The sequence below is a fragment of the Electrona antarctica genome (genome assembly GCF_951216825.1).
Source record: "Electrona antarctica genome assembly, chromosome: 9".
NCBI classification, from domain to species: domain Eukaryota; kingdom Metazoa; phylum Chordata; class Actinopteri; order Myctophiformes; family Myctophidae; genus Electrona; species Electrona antarctica.
In genome coordinates, this window is record NC_136790.1 from 56,649,136 (window position 1) to 56,667,524 (window position 18,389).

General features: G+C 47.0%; 1 protein-coding gene across 1 annotated transcript in view; it reads right to left on the minus strand.

Moving 5' to 3' along the window:
• Window positions 1-18,389, minus strand: part of sptbn2 (spectrin, beta, non-erythrocytic 2) — a gene marked incomplete at its 5' end in the record, with an annotated part of 172,449 nt that overhangs the window by 68,135 nt on the left and 85,925 nt on the right. The window contains 5 exons of the mRNA XM_079510831.1: window positions 1,925-2,112; window positions 4,191-4,303; window positions 10,095-10,210; window positions 12,554-12,634; window positions 15,827-15,918. Of these exons, the coding sequence (XP_079366957.1) occupies window positions 1,925-2,112; window positions 4,191-4,303; window positions 10,095-10,210; window positions 12,554-12,634; window positions 15,827-15,918 (590 nt within the window). The remainder of the gene's footprint in view (window positions 1-1,924; window positions 2,113-4,190; window positions 4,304-10,094; window positions 10,211-12,553; window positions 12,635-15,826; window positions 15,919-18,389) is intronic.

Here is an 18,389-nt window from a genome sequence, read left to right on the forward strand (position 1 = left end):
TGGCATACATCACATATATAAAATGTAGTTATCATGAATCATGCGTAAACTAAGAACGTAACAGTGGAGTATCTATGTTAACTATACATACTATACTATATAATATATTATACATGTGTACTATAAAGTGCTATGACTACATAAAGTGCAATTCTAGAGCTGTCTACGTAACAACGATTCTAAAAATGTCTTCTACATCCTGACAGTTTTCTGAAAAAGCTATGTTTCTATGTCAGTCGTTCTTCGATTTTTCAAAAATAGCAGACCTACAAGCTCGTAGCGCGCCACTCGGTGGCGCGCTACGAGCTTGTAGATCTGCTATTTTTCAATAGCTAAAGCATAACATAATGCTAACACCAAAAGGGTTTCCCGCCCAAAATGGGTTAAATAATGAGACGTTGACATGACATGATTACACACACACACTGCTGTGAGGCAACGCAATACCAGACACACACACACACACACACAGCCTGGGGCTAGAACTCTGTGTGGAATGTACACTATACAGCACAGTGTGTGTGTGCGTGTGCGCGTGCGTGCACGTGTGTGCTGCTACTTCGAACCTGTTCTTTGCCACACATCCTGCTGTATTACGACAGCCTGGTGAATGTCTAGAATGTGCTTCTCACTGACTTGAAAAGAAAAACATTTTAAAATACTTCACATAGCAGATCTACATTGACTATGTGAACTATTTAAAATAGTGTTTTTCCAAATAGAACAGTAAATAAAAAGGTAAAGGAGTTTAGGGCTAAGGCGCAGGGCAGTATTAACCCATTCAGACCGAGACCAGATTCTAAAAGTGTCGTCTAAATCATGACAGTTTTCTGAAAAACCCATGTTTATATATCAGTGGTTCTCAAACTATTTCATGTCAAGGACCCCCAGAATTATCTGTATTTGGCTGCAGACCCCCATCTGAAAATATGTTGTTCCAGGGACCCTCGCCCCAGAAGCAAAGATTTGAGCTAAAAATGAATGCTCTGAAAGAAATATTCAAACATCTCAGTGGCGAGCTTGTAGATCTGCTATTTTTCAATAGCTAAAGTATAACATAATGCTTAGTTAAAACACCAAAATGGGTTAACTCTAAATCTACGGCGCTCTCCATGGTTTTGATCATAGCGCTGATGTTCTGTGGTCATTTCTGACTTCAGCAGCACCTCGTTTGGAATACTAACGCTTCTAGAGAGACGTAGGACGAGGTAGCGTTTGAGGTACTGAGGGAAAATTATTTTTTGGGGGGGGGCGGGTGGAAGGCGAGGGTTTTCAGAGTCAAATCTGCCTCATCTGCATAGCACTCTAGCGCCATTATTATGAAAAATTCCCCGGCAAAATAAGTGTTAACCTACTTGGGGGGTCCGTGTCAGGGGTCAGGGGTCATAACCTACTTGGGGGGTCAGTGTTAGGGTCATAACCTACTTGGGGGGTTAGGGGTCAGGGGTCATAACCTACTTGGGGGGTTAGGGGTCAGGGGTCATAACCTACTTTGGGGGTTAGGGGTCAGGGGTCATAACCTACGTGGGGGGTCAGTGTTAGGGTCAGGGGTCATAACCTACTTGGGGGTTAGGGGTCAGGGGTCATAACCTACTTGGGGGGGTCAGTGTTAGGGTCAGGGGTCATAACCTACTTGGGGGGTCAGTGTTAGGTTCAGAGGTCATAACCTACTTGGGGGGTTAGGGTTAGGTTCAGGGGTCATAACCTACTTGGGGGGGGTCAGTGTTAGGGGTCAGTGTTAGGTTCAGGGGTCATAACCTACTTGGGGGGTCAGGGGTCATAACCTACTTGGGGGGTCAGTGTTAGGGGTCAGTGTTAGGTTCAGGGGTCATAACATACTTGGGGGGTCAGGGGTCATAACCTACTTGGGGGGTTAGGGGTCAGGGGTCATAACCTACTTGGGGGGTCAGGGGTCATAACCTACTTGGGGGGTTTCTCCACAGTGCGGTAGGAGTTGAAGGCCTGCAGCTGGTTCTGAACTCCGTTCAGAGAGTTGGCCAGCTGGCGGTCGTTGAGCGTCAGGATGGTCTGTTCGATCCACTGCAGCAGCTCCGACGCCAGAGTCTCATAGTTCCCGATCAGCTGGTCAGCCTCGAGGGCGTAGTCCAGCACCTGGATGAGGAGGAGGGGGCGCAAAGGGTTAATGGTGTAGTCCAGCACCTGGAGGAGGAGGAGGAGGACGCAAAGGGTTAACAGTCAATGGCGTAGTCCAGCACCTGGATGAGGAGGGGGAGGGGACGCAAAGGGTTAATGGTGTAGTCCATTACCTGGAGGAGGAGGAGGGGACGAAGCGCCCCCAGCGCCGAGGACGAAGTTCTTTGTCCTTTCTATTAGTAACGCCCGACGCCAAAGACGAAGTTTTGTCCAAAAGACGAAGTTTATTGATATGAGAACGGATCGCATGGCTCCACAGGCTAGAAGCGCCTGTTGTCCAATCCTCGATGTTGCGCAAGAGTGAGACGTCATCGAAAATCTCCCTCCCCTGTTTAGCCGACGACAACGAAAATCTTAAAACATTAATAAATCGCGATCTAAATCATCCCGTCTAATTATGAAAAAATAATTTGTCTTAGACGGCCCTCCGCTGTCCAGTCGCTAGTCGCGATAGATTTATTCTTAGTGGTGTGGCTATTGTTAGCTGCTACACACACATTCACAACAACATCCGGTCCGTCCGGAAAAGTGGTCCGTGTTTATAAATCGACTGGGCGCTGTAATGTAATGGATTAAATAACCCCGGGCAATTAAGGTGTTTAACAGTCAATGGCGTAGTCCAGCACCTGGAGGAGGAGGAGGGGACGCAAAGGGTTAACAGTCTATGGTGTAGTCCAGCACCTGGAGGAGGAGGAGGGGACGCAAAGGGTTAACAGTCTATGGCAGGGTACCCCAATAGGCGGCCCGCGGGCCATTTGCGGCCCGCGGAGCGCCCCCTGGCGGCCCGCGGAAGAATTAACAAAAAAAACAAACAAAAGAAAAATCTTTTTTTTTTTTTTTGGGGGGGGGGTCCCAGATATAAATGGCATTAAATGGGGGTAGGTAGCCTATGCATGTCAAACTGGGCATCCTTTTCAAATGGGGTCCGGCAAGACCTCGACCTCACGCGTGCGGACTCGGCCCCCAGCCTGGGACCCTAGTCAAAATATGGCCCTCGAGGAAAATTAATTGGGGAACCCTGGTCTATGGTGTAGTCCAGCACCTGGAGGAGGGGGAGGGGACACAAAGGGTTAACAGTCTATGGTGTAGTCCAGCACCTGGAGGAGGGGGAGGGGACACAAAGGGTTAACAGTCTATGGTGTAGTCCAGCACCTGGAGGAGGTGGAGGGGACACAAAGGGTTAACAGTCTATGGTGTAGTCCAGCACCTGGAGGAGGTGGAGGGGACACAAAGGGTTAACAGTCTATGGTGTAGTCCAGCACCTGGAGGAGGGGGAGGGGACACAAAGGGTTAACAGTCTATGGTGTAGTCCAGCACCTGGAGGAGGGGGAGGGGACACAAAGGGTTAACAGTCTATGGTGTAGTCCAGCACCTGGAGGAGGGGGAGGGGACACAAAGGGTTAACAGTCTATGGTGTAGTCCAGCACCTGGAGGAGGAGGAGGGGACACAAAGGGTTAACAGTCTATGGTGTAGTCCAGCACCAGTTGTGTGACTATCAGGTCTGTGTGGGTATTTAGTGAAATACATGCTTAGGCTGTACAACATCAGGCTGTAGTTGTGAATGAATGCATGAATGAATGCATGAATGGATGGATGAATGAATGGATGGATGGATGGATGGATGGATGGATGGATGGATGGATGAATGGATGGATGGATGGATGGATGGATGGATGGATGGATGGATGAATGGATGGATGGATGGATGGATGGATGAATGGATGGATGGATGGATGGATGGATGGATGGATGGATGAATGAATGAATGAATGAAATGTAGTGACAACAATCTGCTGTCACACAGACCAGGGCAACACTAGATTATGTTAAATGTATGGAACTCCTGAGATACCAGAAATATCACATGCCATATATGCATGCAAGCGCACAGTGCACACACACACACACACACACACACACACACACACACACACACACACACACACACACACACACACACACACACACACACACACACACACACACACACACACACACACACACACACACACACACACAGAGAACAGCGTCTCACCTTGCCGATCCTCTTGCCCTCCACTGCCAACGCCTTCATCTTGGAGAAGTAGTGGTAGTAGGTGGCCACGTACGTGATGATGGACTTCTCATCTGGCTGGTCAACGTTCACATCTGGACACACACACACACACACTGGTTAATGTTCACATCTGGACAGAGACACACATTGTGACCACTCTCCTCTACATCTGAACAACTCCTGTACAAACAGCCTGATCTTGTAGAAGGGAGGGATCATGGTCAGCTGGTCATTATTGAGAAATACACCAAGACAGAGTGATTAGACCCCCCCCCCACCACCACCACCCTCTGACCCCGGCCCGCCGACGGGGTCTTAATCCATTTAGGACTGACATCGAAATAAAAAAACGTGTCGCTCTGAAAGAATATATATTCAAAGATTTGTGCCGCATTTTCACAATTAAAAAAAAAAAGCAGACCTACAAGCTCGTAGCGCGCCACTCGGTGGCGCGCTACGAGCTTGTAGATCTGCTATTTTTCAATAGCTAAAGTATAACATAATGCTTAGTTAAAACACCAAAAGGGGTTCCCGTCCAGAACGGGTTAATCACCCTGGAAGGCTTTATTCCTGGAGGTTTCTGTGTCATTAAGGACCTGGTGGTGACGGCTCAGCACAGCTACTTACTGTGTGTAGAAAACAGTGACTGCTCATTATTACGCTGTTCATAAACTGACACAGAATGTTGACAACGGAAGGATTTCATAGATTTTAAGAGGATCCGTTTGCTTACGGTAAAGAAAACAGCTCTTTATTATGATGTGTGGTCTGTACAGCGCAACACATCACGACACACACACCCACACACACACACACCACACACACCACAACACACACACACCACACACACCACAACACACACACCACAACAATTTTATTTCAAGGACCCCCAGTTTGACATGCATTAGTCTACGGACCCCCATGTAATAGCATTTCTATCTCTGGGACCCCCAATTTATATTATAAAATCAATGCTAATTTAACTCTTGAGAGTGTACACATGGAACCAAATGGACCCAGTAGGGTCCATTTGGTTCCATTTGTACACTCTCTGAGTTACAGACTAATAAGGGTCCATTTGGTTCCAAACTATCATTTAGCTGGGTCCCCCCTGGAACTCCCTCAGGTACCCCTGGGGGTCCCCGGACCCCACTTTGGGAACCACTGTGACATACAGGCCGTTAGGCTAAAGTTGCTAACAGGCAACTAGTGAGACTGAGAGAAACTTAAAACTAAGTAAAACAGAAGGGAGGAATATCCGTTTGGCGTGAGACTGGGAGGGATTCAGTTCTTAACCCCGACGATGACGGCTGGATATGCTATGTATGAAAATGCGTTGCAATGTGAGAACGTGGACGGCGTGTTACCATGGAAATGGATATATATACAACCACTACTATGTAACACTGGTGAACTGTCCAGAGAGTGGTGAGTGGCATATCGTTTGTACAAGTACGTATAAATAGCCGATCTACAAGCTCACAACGCGTCGCAGCGACGCGTTGTGAGCTTGTAGATCGGCTATACTGTATTGTATTGTACGGATTAATAAATTGGATTAATTCATAATTGCGGTCAGATAACGGGCGGATTATAATTATGCACACGCGGATTCGGGTGTCAACAAAGCTCATCCGCTGGTCTCTAATAGCAGATGTACAAGCTCGTATAGCATGACACAAAGTGACACGCTGTGAGCTTGTATATCTGCTATTTTTTTTAAATAACCACAGTATAAAATATAGATAATGGTTAAAATGATGGTGATGCTGTATTAAAACATCATAAGATTTATTTTTGTTTACATTTTTTTTAAATGAAATAATTTTATACATTTGAAAAAAGACAAATCAAACAAATCTAAGAAATTCTATGAATAAAAAAGTAATAAAAGTAACGCGGTGCGAAGCGACGTGCTTATAGATCTGCTATTTTTTCACTACTTTGGTTCTCGGACAAACGTCAAATCTCTCTTTTGCGTCTCGACCTGAAAAGTTTGGGAACTGCTGGTTGGCAAAAAATAAATTACAAAAATAAAAGAACTGCGGACTGGTTAACTGATTCAGGATGATAATTATCAAGGATAAAGCACACATGCACCATACATTAATTTAGACACCATCACCCGCTGAGAACAGAATATCTACACCTTCTCTACTGTAGATTTGCTATATTCAAGTGTAAACGGGGCTTAACCCATTTTGGACTGAGTTCGATAAAAAAAAAAGGCTTCTAAATCCTAAAATTTTTCTATGTCAGTGGTGCTCAACCTTTTTCATGTCAATTACCCCCATAATTATCTCTATTGGGCCACGGACCCCCATCTCAAAATATGTTGTTCCAAGAACCCCCCAGAAGCCACATTTGAGTTAAAAATGTTCGCTCTGAAATACATATTCAAAGATTTGCGACACATTTTCACTTTTCAAAAATAGCAGACCTACAAGCTCGTAGCGCGCCACTCGGTGGCGCGCTATGAGCTTGTAGGTCTGCTATTTTTGAGTGGTGCAAACCACTCCAACAACTGGCTTTGTTAGTACCCGTGTGTGTTTGTGCCTGTACGGGTGAGCATGGTTGCTATGGTTAGTATGTGACGTCACTGACATCACCGACATCACTGTCGATGTGTAGTTGCACCACTCAGTTCACACGGGTGTGATTTTTCAATAGCTAAAGTATAACATAATGCTTAAAACACCAAAAAGGGGTTCCCGCCCAGAATGGCTTAATGACATCATGTGACGGGAGGAGCTTCCAGCTGTAATGAATTCCGTTAATCCTCTCCGATGTAACACCCTGCCGTCAACACAGACCGTGGCTTAGTGGACGCCGTGTTATAGTGTCATGATCCGCCCTCCCCCCAGGGGGTCCCCGGCCCTCCCCCAGGGGGTCCAGGCTCTCCCCCAGGGGTCCCCGGCACTCCCCAGGGGTCCCCGGCCCCCTCCCCAGGGGGTCCTGGCCCCCTCCCCAGGGGGTCCCCGGCCCTCCCCAGGGGGTCCCGGCCCTCCCTAGGGGGTCCCCGGCCCTCCCCAGAGGGTCCCGGCCCTCCCTAGGGGGTCCCCGGCCCTCCCCAGGGGGTCCCCAGCCCTCGCTAGGGGGTCCCCGGCCCTCCCCAGGGGGTCCCCAGCCCTCCCTAGGGGGTCCTGGCCCCCTCCCCAGGGGGTCCCCGGCCCTCCCCAGGGGGTCCCGGCCCTCCCCAGGGGGTCCCGACCCCCTCCCCAGAGGGTCCCGGCCCTCCCCAGGGGTTTCTGGGCTAGTGGGACAAGTTAAAAGTTTGAATTCAACTAGAGACAAATACAATACCAGTTCAGCTCAGACGCAATGTAAACACATTCAGTGCAACTCAATACCAGCACAAAGACACAGATCCCTGCTCGTGTCACAACACTTTAACACTGAGACGGAGCCCAGAGGGCTGAGGATCACATTTTGTAGCGAACCCAAGCCAGGGAATGGTGAACCAGAAGGTTTAATTTATGCTCAGCCTTAGACCTTGTTTTGAACATAAAGTCCTTTCCTTTGTGTGAAACACCTTTTTTTTGGACAGACACCGTAAGAACGTGTTCCCGTTCTAGCTGGGTGCTAAGGTATAAAACTGTTGCTGCTGCTTTGCCTCAAACATTTCCTTCTGACTCTGAGCAGCCAGGTGAGTGCAATAACTAATCAAGGAAACCCCCGGTGGAAAGTTACCAGGCTCTCTCAGCCACACACTGAACTCAAAACCAAAAAAGAAACCTTCAAAATAAAAGTATGACACATGTTGCATGCAAATAATTACAAAGACAAAATACAGTGCCTTGGGTCATTTACAACATTGTAGCTCTGAGGGTGTGATGACAGAACTGTAAACAGAACCCAAGACTCTGTGTGTCAGAGTTGCTGTGAGTTGGATCTGCGTGCAGAGACAACACAATGGGATGGAAAATCATCTTCGTTTACATTTTTTTTCCTACAAACGTGACTGATGTCAGATTACTATAAATCAAGGCTTTCCTCGTAGCAACCTGAACAAACTAAAACACCAAAACCTATACAAAAACTACTACTCTAAAACTATCATATTCTTAAAACTCACCCAAACACACCTCTGTTTTTACTAAAACTACAACATGACGTCACTGAGCCGCGGTGGTAAGAGACTCACCGCTCACCCAAACACATCTCTCTGTTTTTACTAAAACTACAACATGACGTCACTGAGCCGCGGTGGTAAGAGACTCACCCAAACACATCTCTGTTTTTACTAAAACTACAACATGACGTCACTGAGCCGCGGTGGTAAGAGACTCACCCAAACACATCTCTGTTTTTACTAAAACTACAACATGACGTCACTGAGCCGCGGTGGTAAGAGACTCACCCAAACACATCTCTGTTTTTACTAAAACTACAACATGACGTCACTGAGCCGCGGTGGTAAGAGACTCACCGCTCACCCAAACACATCTCTCTGTTTTTACTAGAACTAGGGTCATAAGGTCAACCCACCTTCAGGCAGGGTCATAAGGTCATAAGGTTAAAGGTCACCTTCATGGTCATAAGGTCAACCCACCTTCAGGGTCATAAGGGCATAAGGTCATAAGGTTAAAGGTCACCTTCAGGGTCCAGCAGCTTGGTCAGGCCCAGCTCCCTCTCCGCTACGTTGGAGGGTTAGGGTCATAAGGTCATAAGGTTAAAGGTCACCTTCAGGGTCCAGCAGCTTGGTCAGGTCCAGCTCCCTCCCCGCTACGTTGAAGGGTTAGGGTCATAAGGTTAAAGGTCACCTTCAGGGTCCAGCAGCTTGGTCAGGCCCAGCTCCCTCTCCGCTATGTTGAAGGGTTAGGGTCATAGGGTCATAAGGTCATAAGGTTAAAGGTCACCTTCAGGGTCCAGCAGCTTGGTCAGGCCCAGCTCCCTCTCCGCTACGTTGAAGGGTTAGGGTCATAAGGTCATAAGGTTAAAGGTCACCTTCAGGGTCCAGCAGCTTGGTCAGGTCCAGCTCCCTCCCCGCTACGTTGAAGGGTTAGGGTCATAAGGTTAAAGGTCACCTTCAGGGTCCAGCAGCTTGGTCAGGCCCAGCTCCCTCCCCGCTACGTTGAAGGGTTAGGGTCATAAGGTCATAAGGTCATGAGGTTAAAGGTCACCTTCAGGGTCCAGCAGCTTGGTCAGGCCCAGCTACCTCTACGCTACGTTGAAGGGTTAGGGTCATAAGGTCATAAGGTCATGAGGTTAAAGGTCACCTTCAGGGTCCAGCAGCTTGGTCAGGCCCAGCTACCTCTACGCTACGTTGAAGGGTTAGGGTCATAAGGTCATAAGGTCATGAGGTTAAAGGTCACCTTCAGGGTCCAGCAGCTTGGTCAGGCCCAGCTCCCTCCCCGCTACGTTGAAGGGTTAGGGTCATAAGGTCATAAGGTCATGAGGTTAAAGGTCACCTTCAGGGTCCAGCAGCTTGGTCAGGCCCAGCTCCCTCCCCGCTACGTTGAAGGGTTAGGGTCATAAGGTCATAAGGTCATAAGGTTAAAGGTCACCTTCAGGGTCCAGCAGCTTGGTCAGGCCCAGCTCCCTCCCCGCTACGTTGAAGGGTTAGGGTCATAAGGTTAAAGGTCACCTTCAGGGTCCAGCAGCTTGGTCAGGCCCAGCTCCCTCCCCGCTACGTTGAAGGGTTAGGGTCATAAGGTCATAAGGTCATAAGGTTAAAGGTCACCTTCAGGGTCCAGCAGCTTGGTCAGGCCCAGCTCCCTCCCCGCTACGTTGAAGGGTTAGGGTCATAAGGTCATAAGGTCATAAGGTTAAAGGTCACCTTCAGGGTCCAGCAGCTTGGTCAGGCCCAGCTCCCTCCCCGCTACGTTGAAGGGTTAGGGTCATAAGGTCATATGGTCATAAGGTCATAAGGTTAAAGGTCACCTTCAGGGTCCAGCAGCTTGGTCAGGCCCAGCTCCCTCTCCGCTACGTTGAAGGCGTTCTGGAGGTTGTAGTGGGCGTTGTTCCTCTTCAGGGTGTCGAACTCTATGAGGTCTGACCTGTGGTGGAGAGACATAGAGGGAGGGAGAGAGAGAGAGAGAGAGAGAGAGAGAGAGAGAGAGAGAGAGAGAGAGAGAGAGAGAGAGAGAGGACATGGTTTTAACCTGCTCTGAACTCAAGACAAACGGTAGCAAGAACATTGAACAGAAACCATAGTTGTAGTATGTAGTAGTGGCTCAAATTAGAGGTATATTCAGTGATTTCACTTAATTCAAATATCACTTCTTTTTTTTATATAATCCTCCCTACTATATAGTGTGCTGACCATATAAGGATTTCCTCCGTGTCCCCAGTTAACCCCTGGGGGTCAAAAAAACCTTAGGTTTCGTTTTTGGCTAGGTGGCCCAGCTTTCATCCAATCAATCGCATTCAACATCGGAATAATCCGGCCAGTGACATCGGAATGGTTTTTAAATCGCATCGAGCATTTTCATTCGGATTTAAGTTGTTGTAGGTGTTTGACATGACAACGTTTAATTGGATTTAACTTTTATTAGGAATTAAAGGGGGTTAAAAGTCCTCATGTAAACGTGGCCATTGACTTATTGGAGATTCTGACTTTTAATTTCACATACATTTTGTTTTGATTCTATTGTTCCAGTTTTTGCTTTGGCAATGTAAAACACATGTTTTCTCATGCCAATAAAGCTCATTTGAATTGAATTGAATTGTGTACTTTTGCTTTTGGTATTTTAACTATATCTGGGTGCCAGTACATACATCAATATATTAACATGGATCTTGTATATTGTGTGTATATTGTGTGATAGATATTAACATATCTTGTATATTGTGTATATTATAGTATACATTGTGTATATTGTGTGTATATTGTGTGTATATTGTGTGATAGATATTTACAGAAACTAAGTGAGTAAATCTTGCAGCACGACCAGACCTCTGTGCTCTAATGTGTCCTGACCACCAATCACCAGCAGAGGGGGCAAACAGGTCGCCGGTACAGGCCATGGCTCTGATGCACACTGACTAAATAAATGGGTTATTATTTTGGTGATCTGGGTCGACTCGCACCCAAATATAACTTCCCCCCAGTCTGGGGGGGGGGGGGGGGTGGGTCTGAGGAGGGTAGAGGAAAGATAACTACAAGAAAATGATGGCCATGGCCGCTGTTAGACTTGTTATCCCTATGTTATACTTTAAAGCAGGACACATGAAAATAGCCAATGCAAGGCTGGCTAGACCACTTAGACTGATACTAGTTTTGATGTGGGAGTGTCTATGCTGAGTTCCCCACACACCTAACCCAACCCCTAACCCCCCTAGACGGGGGGCGGGGAGGAGTTCAACATGTAAACATGTTGCACAAAATCACAACTCATTTCCCTGCCTATTATTTCTACAGGAAGTCCTTGCTGTAGAAATCCACTGTCTCTGTCTCTGTGTGTGTGTGTCTGTGTGTGTGTCTGTGTGTGTGTCTGTGTGTGTCTCTGTGTGTGTGTGTGTGTGTGTGTGTCTGTGTGTGTCTCTGTGTGTGTGTCGCTGTGTGTGTGTCTATGTGTGTGTGTCTGTGTGTGTGTGTCTCTGTGTGTGTGTGTCTCTGTGTGTGTGTCGCTGTGTGTGTGTCTCTGTGTGTGTGTGTGTGTGTGTGTGTGTGTGTGTGTGTGTGTGTGTGTGTGTGTGTGTGTGTGTGTGTGTGTGTGTGTGTCTGTGTGTGTCTCTGTGTGTGTGTCTGTGTGTGTCTGTGTGTGTCTCTGTGTGTGTCTCTGTGTGTGATGTTGTCAATGTGATACCAGTCATACTATCCACTGTCTCTGCCTCTGTGATCAATGTGTTACCAGGCCTACTCTGTTATGTCTGAAAGAGAACTCTCCCTTCCTGTCCACAAAATGATCACAGTAACTATTATCATATCTTTCAGCAAAAAAAAAAAAAACATCATAGTGAAGAGCTTCAGGGGAAAACAAAACTAAATGCACTCACTTTCAGTTCAGCACAGCAGAGGGGAAGGGTGTGCGTGGGCATTTGCACGTGCACGCACGCACGCACGCACGCACGCACGCACGCACAGGCTGTGCTTACACAGCCTCAGCTTTAGTCAGTCAGATCATGTAACCTGGGGCTTCAAGGGTAAAAAAGTTGGGGACCAATTATAACGCTAAAAAGCCTGCCTGTCTGTCTGTGACATGCTTGTAGGAACATGGTGCTACTAGCCAAAATACCCTGTCTGTCTGTCTGTCTGTCTGTCTGTCTGTCTGTCTGTCTGTCTGTCTGTCTGTCTGTCTGTCTGTCTGTCTGTCTGTCTGTCTGTCTGTCTGTATCGTTGTGTGTCTGCCCGTGGTGTGAACGCAGCAGTGAGAGAGTGGGCGGGGTCGACCTCTGACCTGTGTTTGTGCACGATGGCGTTGAAGGCCAGGCCGTCCCTCCAGCTGGTGGTGAAGTTGTGCACGTTGACGTTGGGGTACCTGAGGGCAAAGGTCAAAGGTCGTTAAACACTGGGGGGAGAGAGAGAGAGTTCAAAGGTCATGTAATTATTAACCAGCAGGAGGACTGTTATTCATGTACTAGTCTGTAAATTCCTCCTAATCCACGAGTCAGGATTACGACATTTCATTTGACGGTTCAGAGTCTTGCTCAAGAACACTCTGACACTAACTCTGGGGAGGAGGAGCCCACAGGGATCGAACCGGGGGGACCTCACGGTTCCCATGCGGCCGCTCTACCCCCTGATCCACCGCCGCCCTGGTGTTCTCCAGTAGGTTCTCTGAACCGGTTCAGGGACCAAAGCATCATGTTCTTTCTCACGGTGTCACACATTAAATCATCAGGCTGCTGAAGCATGTCTGCAGGCTGAGAGACGAAGCGTGAACTAAACTATGTATGCGTAGAGTAGAGTAGCTGGCAGCGCCTTCCGTCTTGGCGCTGCCGGGCCCGGTCCGTCTTTGGTGTATCCGTTTGGACCGAGGGCGAGGGCGAAAGCAGCAACCGTCTGGAGCATTTATCTGCTTCAAATGAGGCTCTATAGAGGCGTCAATATCGGTAGAGGCCGAAAATCCACAGGTCCATGTACTTTTTATTTGCATTGTAATCCCCATAGGGGGGGATTTAGATCGCCTCATATAAGAACTGTGTTTGAAAAATAAACAAATCATCCAGGCCGCTTCACTCATATGGATATGAAGAATCAACTGACTGAGAGAAAACGCTATTGTCATTTTCGCTAGAAACAGACTGTATCATATATGAGTGACTGACTGTCGTAAACGATACAGAGACACCTCCCTGACAATATAACGATACAGAGACACCTCCCTGACAATATAACGATACAGAGACACCTCCCTGACAATATAACGATACAGAGACACCTCCCTGACAATATAACGATACAGAGACACCTCCCTGACAATATAACGATACAGAGACACCTCCCTGACAATATAACGATACAGAGACACCTCCCTGACAATAACGCCGAGACAGCTTGTTTATTTTTGACGCTTATATGAAACGATTTTAAGATGAGCCCATGTTATTCTCCATAGAGAAATTACTTCCGTGAACCAGGGGGATTGAGGGGATGAGCGAGTGACGTCAGGACTTCAGGGGAATCGAGGGGACGAGCGAGTGACGTCAGGACTTCAGGGGAATCGAGAGAACGAGTGACGTCAGGACTTCAGGGGAATCGAGGTGACGAGCGAGTGACGTCAGGACTTCAGGTGAATCGAGGGGACGAGCGAGTGACGTCAGGACTTCAGGGGGATCGAGGGAACAAGCGAGTGACGTCAGGACTTCAGGGGAATCGAGAGGACGAGTGACGTCAGGACTTCAGGGGAATGGAGGGGACGAGCGAGTGACGTCAGGACTTCAGGGGAATCGAGAGGACGAGTGACGTCAGGACTTCAGGGGGATCGAGGGAACAAGCGAGTGACGTCAGGACTTCAGGGGAATCGAGGGGACGAGCGAGTGACGTCAGGACTTCAGGGGAATCGAGGGAACAAGCGAGTGACGTCAGGACTTCAGGGGAATCGAGGGGACGAGCGAGTGACGTCAGGACTTCAGGGGGATCGAGGGAACAAGCGAGTGACGTCAGGACTTCAGGGGAATCGAGGGGACGAGCGAGTGACGTCAGGACTTCAGGGGAATCGAGGGAACAAGCGAGTGACGTCAGGACTTCAGGGGAATCGAGGGGACGAGCGAGTGACGTCAGGACTTCAGGGGGATCGAGGGAACAAGCGAGTGACGTCAGGACTTCAGGGGAATCGAGGGGACGAGCGAGTGACGTCAGGACTTCGGCGCTCTATTGTTGGCGTCCTGCATGGTGCACAGGATGCATAAACGGCGAACGCACGGAGAGCTGTACACGGGAAACAAAGCGCTCCGTTCCATTGGGGGGCGACTGTGGCTCAGGAGGTAGAGCAGGCGGTCGTCCAATGATCCATGGGTCGGCGGTTCGAATCCCGGCTCCTCCTGTCTACATGTCGAAGTGTCCTTGAGCAAGACACTGAACCCCTAATTGCTCCCGATGTGCTGGTTGGTACCTTGCATGGCTTCCGCCGCCATCGGTGTATGAATGTGTGTGTGAATGGGTGAATGTAATGTACATTAAAGACCATTGAAAACGTAACATTATTGCATAATAATCTATTGTGTAAATTATAATGAACCTTATATACTGTAGGACTTTGTATACATTAAAAAGTGCTTTACAGCACAGTGCAAAAGTAACAGGAGCGATACATTCAAAAAACTAAAGAAACATCATTGTTCAGTACACTCGAATCACCTCATAAAACACTAATTGAAAGAGATAGGGTTTTATAACACGTTGACTGTGTTTTCCTGTGTTGACGCATAATTAACCAAACAACCTTTAATAAACCAGTCATGTAGATCTGATCTATCCTTCAGCATGCTGTGAGCTTGTAGATCTGATCTATCCTGGAGCATATATGATCACACTGCAGCATGCTGTGAGCTTGTGGATCTGATCTATCCTGGAGCATGTATGATCACACTGCAGCATGCTGTGAGCTTGTAGATCTGATCTATCCTAGGGCATAGGATCACACTGCACCACGCTGTGAGCTTGTAGATCTGTTGTTTTTGTCACATAACGGCTTATGTTATAGATTTCGTGTAAATGTTTTGGAAATGTTTTTTCACCCTTGATAAATTCCAAACATTTTCCAGGATTGGACATTTTTTTGGTTCTAATTTCAAAATATGTCCAGTAATGTGTCCTGACCGTGGGAACCCTGGAACTAACGAACTGTAATATTTACATAGATTTAAGAGTCAGTAAATCATTGCTGTCATAACGAACCCATACTCTATAAGGTTGTCATAACGAACCCATACTCTGGCAGTGGCTGAACCAGAGTAATGTAATAAATATGAATCTCACCCAGCGGTCTTCATCTGACACCAGAATAATGTAATAAATATGCATCTCACCCAGCGGTCTACATCTGACACCAGAATAATGTAATAAATATGAATCTCACCCAGCGGTCTACATCTGACACCAGAGTAAGGTAATAAATATGAATCTCACCCAGCGGTCTACATCTGACACCAGAGTAAGGTAATAAATATGAATCTCACCCAGCGGTCTACATCTGACACCACTATAATGTAATAAATATGAATCTCACCCAGCGGTCTTCATCTGACACCAGAGCAGCAGAGCCTCCTTGGCCGATTTCTTCTCCTTGTTGTCCCCTGTATCCACAGTGATGTCCTGGATCTGTAAATATAGAAATATATACATATATTATGAATATATTATAAATATATATAAATATAAATGTTGTCCCCCGTCTCCACACTGATGTCCTGGATCTGTAAATATATAAATATAAATATATATAAATATATATAAATATAAATATATATAAATAAATATAAATATGCTTTCTCATAATGATAGAATTGTCTATAAAGGAGTATATCATTTATAGAGGGTGATGTATGACAACGTTCCGATTCAACGCAATCTTTTCTGACATAACATAACTTGTGACTATCTTTTGAACTCGAATAACCCAACTTATAATTGTATTTGTTTTATTGTTGTTTGTTTTTTCTGTTATTTATATTGTTTTTGTCATCTGTTGTTAAATTATAGTTTGTGTCATCTGTGGTTAAATTATAGTTTTTGTCATCTGTGGTTAAATTATTGTTTTTGTCATCTGTGGTTAAATTATTGTTTTTCTTGTTGTTTTTGTATGTCTGTACTCAATTATTATTGTTATTTTTTTATATTGTTTTAATGATGACGATAACTGTGGGGGGAGGGATGGGGGGAGGGAGAAAATGGCCAAAAAAATGGTATGTTCAAACTAAACTTAAATTGTTGAAACCTGCTACCAATAAACATATATTTAAAAAAAAAAAAAGAATAACGTGTTCCTTCCACGCGCTACGTCCAGCTCGGACTCCTCATGCAGTGAAGGAAGCATGAGGTCAGTCCGGTGCTCTCCCCATTAGACACTGGTTGAAAAAATGGGATACAAAAATCGTGGGATAAAAAAAAAAAAGTTCCTGTCATCATAACAGTGTGAGAATACATTTATGAGAAGGGGAAAAATGGACATGCTAGTGATGGACTTCCCAGGACCAAATTGTAAATGTATGTTAACATGTTTTATATATGATGGTATCTGCTGCTTATTTTGCTGCACATAATATATGGCGTGTCCTGAGACTAAATGCCCTCCAGGGTTCAGGTGGTCTAAGTAGTGGAACGACCACCTCTGCTAAATGATCATTGTGTGTGATTGATCGGGAGTCGTCCTCGTCGTGTGGATCGATCGGTGATTGATGAGGCGAGAGGAGGCGGAGACAATGATTCTATCATTCATCCATATACTAGTCCAGTACATACAGTAACAGCTGATGGATATGCTTTCAGAATACACAGGATGTAATTGGGGAGAAGTAGGATAACACTCAGGTCCAGTGTCCGCCCGACCTCCTGAGACTGGGAGGTCGGGGTTCGATCCCCGGCCGGGTCAGACCAAAGACTGTAGAAATGGGACCCAGTGCCTCCCTGCTTGGCACTCAGCATCAAGGGCTGGATTGGGGGCTAAGTCTGTGTGACATACTAGCGTCATGTCCAGAGGGTGTAACTTGTACATCAAGCTGCCTCACGCTACAGAAACAGGAGATAGACTCCTGGCTCTCTGCAAGGCTTACTACTGTAGCTGCTACAGAAACAGGAGATAGACTCCTGGCTCTCTGCAAGGCTTACTACTGTAGCTGCTACAGAAACAGGAGATAGACTCCTGGCTCTCTGCAAGGCTTACTACTGTAGCTGCTACAGAAACAGGAGATAGACTCCTGGCTCTCTGCAAGGCTTACTACTGTAGCTGCTACAGAAGCAGGAGATAGACTCCTGGCTCTCTGCAAGGCTTACTACTGTAGCTGCTACAGAAACAGGAGATAGACTCCTGGCTCTCTGCAAGGCTTACTACTGTAGCTGCTACAGAAACAGGAGATAGACTCCTGGCTCTCTGCAAGGCTTACTACTGTAGCTGCTACAGAAACAGGAGATAGACTCCTGGCTCTCTGCAAGGCTTACTACTGTAGCTGCTACAGAAACAGGAGATAGACTCCTGGCTCTCTGCAAGGCTTACTACTGTAGCTGCTACAGAAACAGGAGATAGACTCCTGGCTCTCTGCAAGGCTTACTACTGTAGCTGCTACAGAAACAGGAGATAGACTCCTGGCTCTCTGCAAGGCTTACTACTGTAGCTGCTACAGAAACAGGAGATAGACTCCTGGCTCTCTGCAAGGCTTACTACTGTAGCTGCTACAGAAACAGGAGATAGACTCCTGGCTCTCTGCAAGGCTTACTACTGTAGCTGCTACAGAAACAGGAGATAGACTCCTGGCTCTCTGCAAGGCTTACTACTGTAGCTGCTACAGAAACAGGAGATAGACTCCTGGCTCTCTGCAAGGCTTACTACTGTAGCTGCTACAAGGACAACCTCAACCATAACATGACAGGCTGTACCAAAACAATGGCTATCAGGCCTAGAGGAGTCATCTAGGCTGCTACAAGGGGAGGCATACTATGATCCGACGGAGCATTGGTTCGAAGGAGCATTGGTCCGAGGTGCGCTGGGGGTCGGGAGAGAGTTGGGGTTTGGTTTAGGTGTGCTGCCCCGGGGGAGGTTAAGGTTAGGGTGAGGGTTTGAGGTAGGTTGTCGTTCG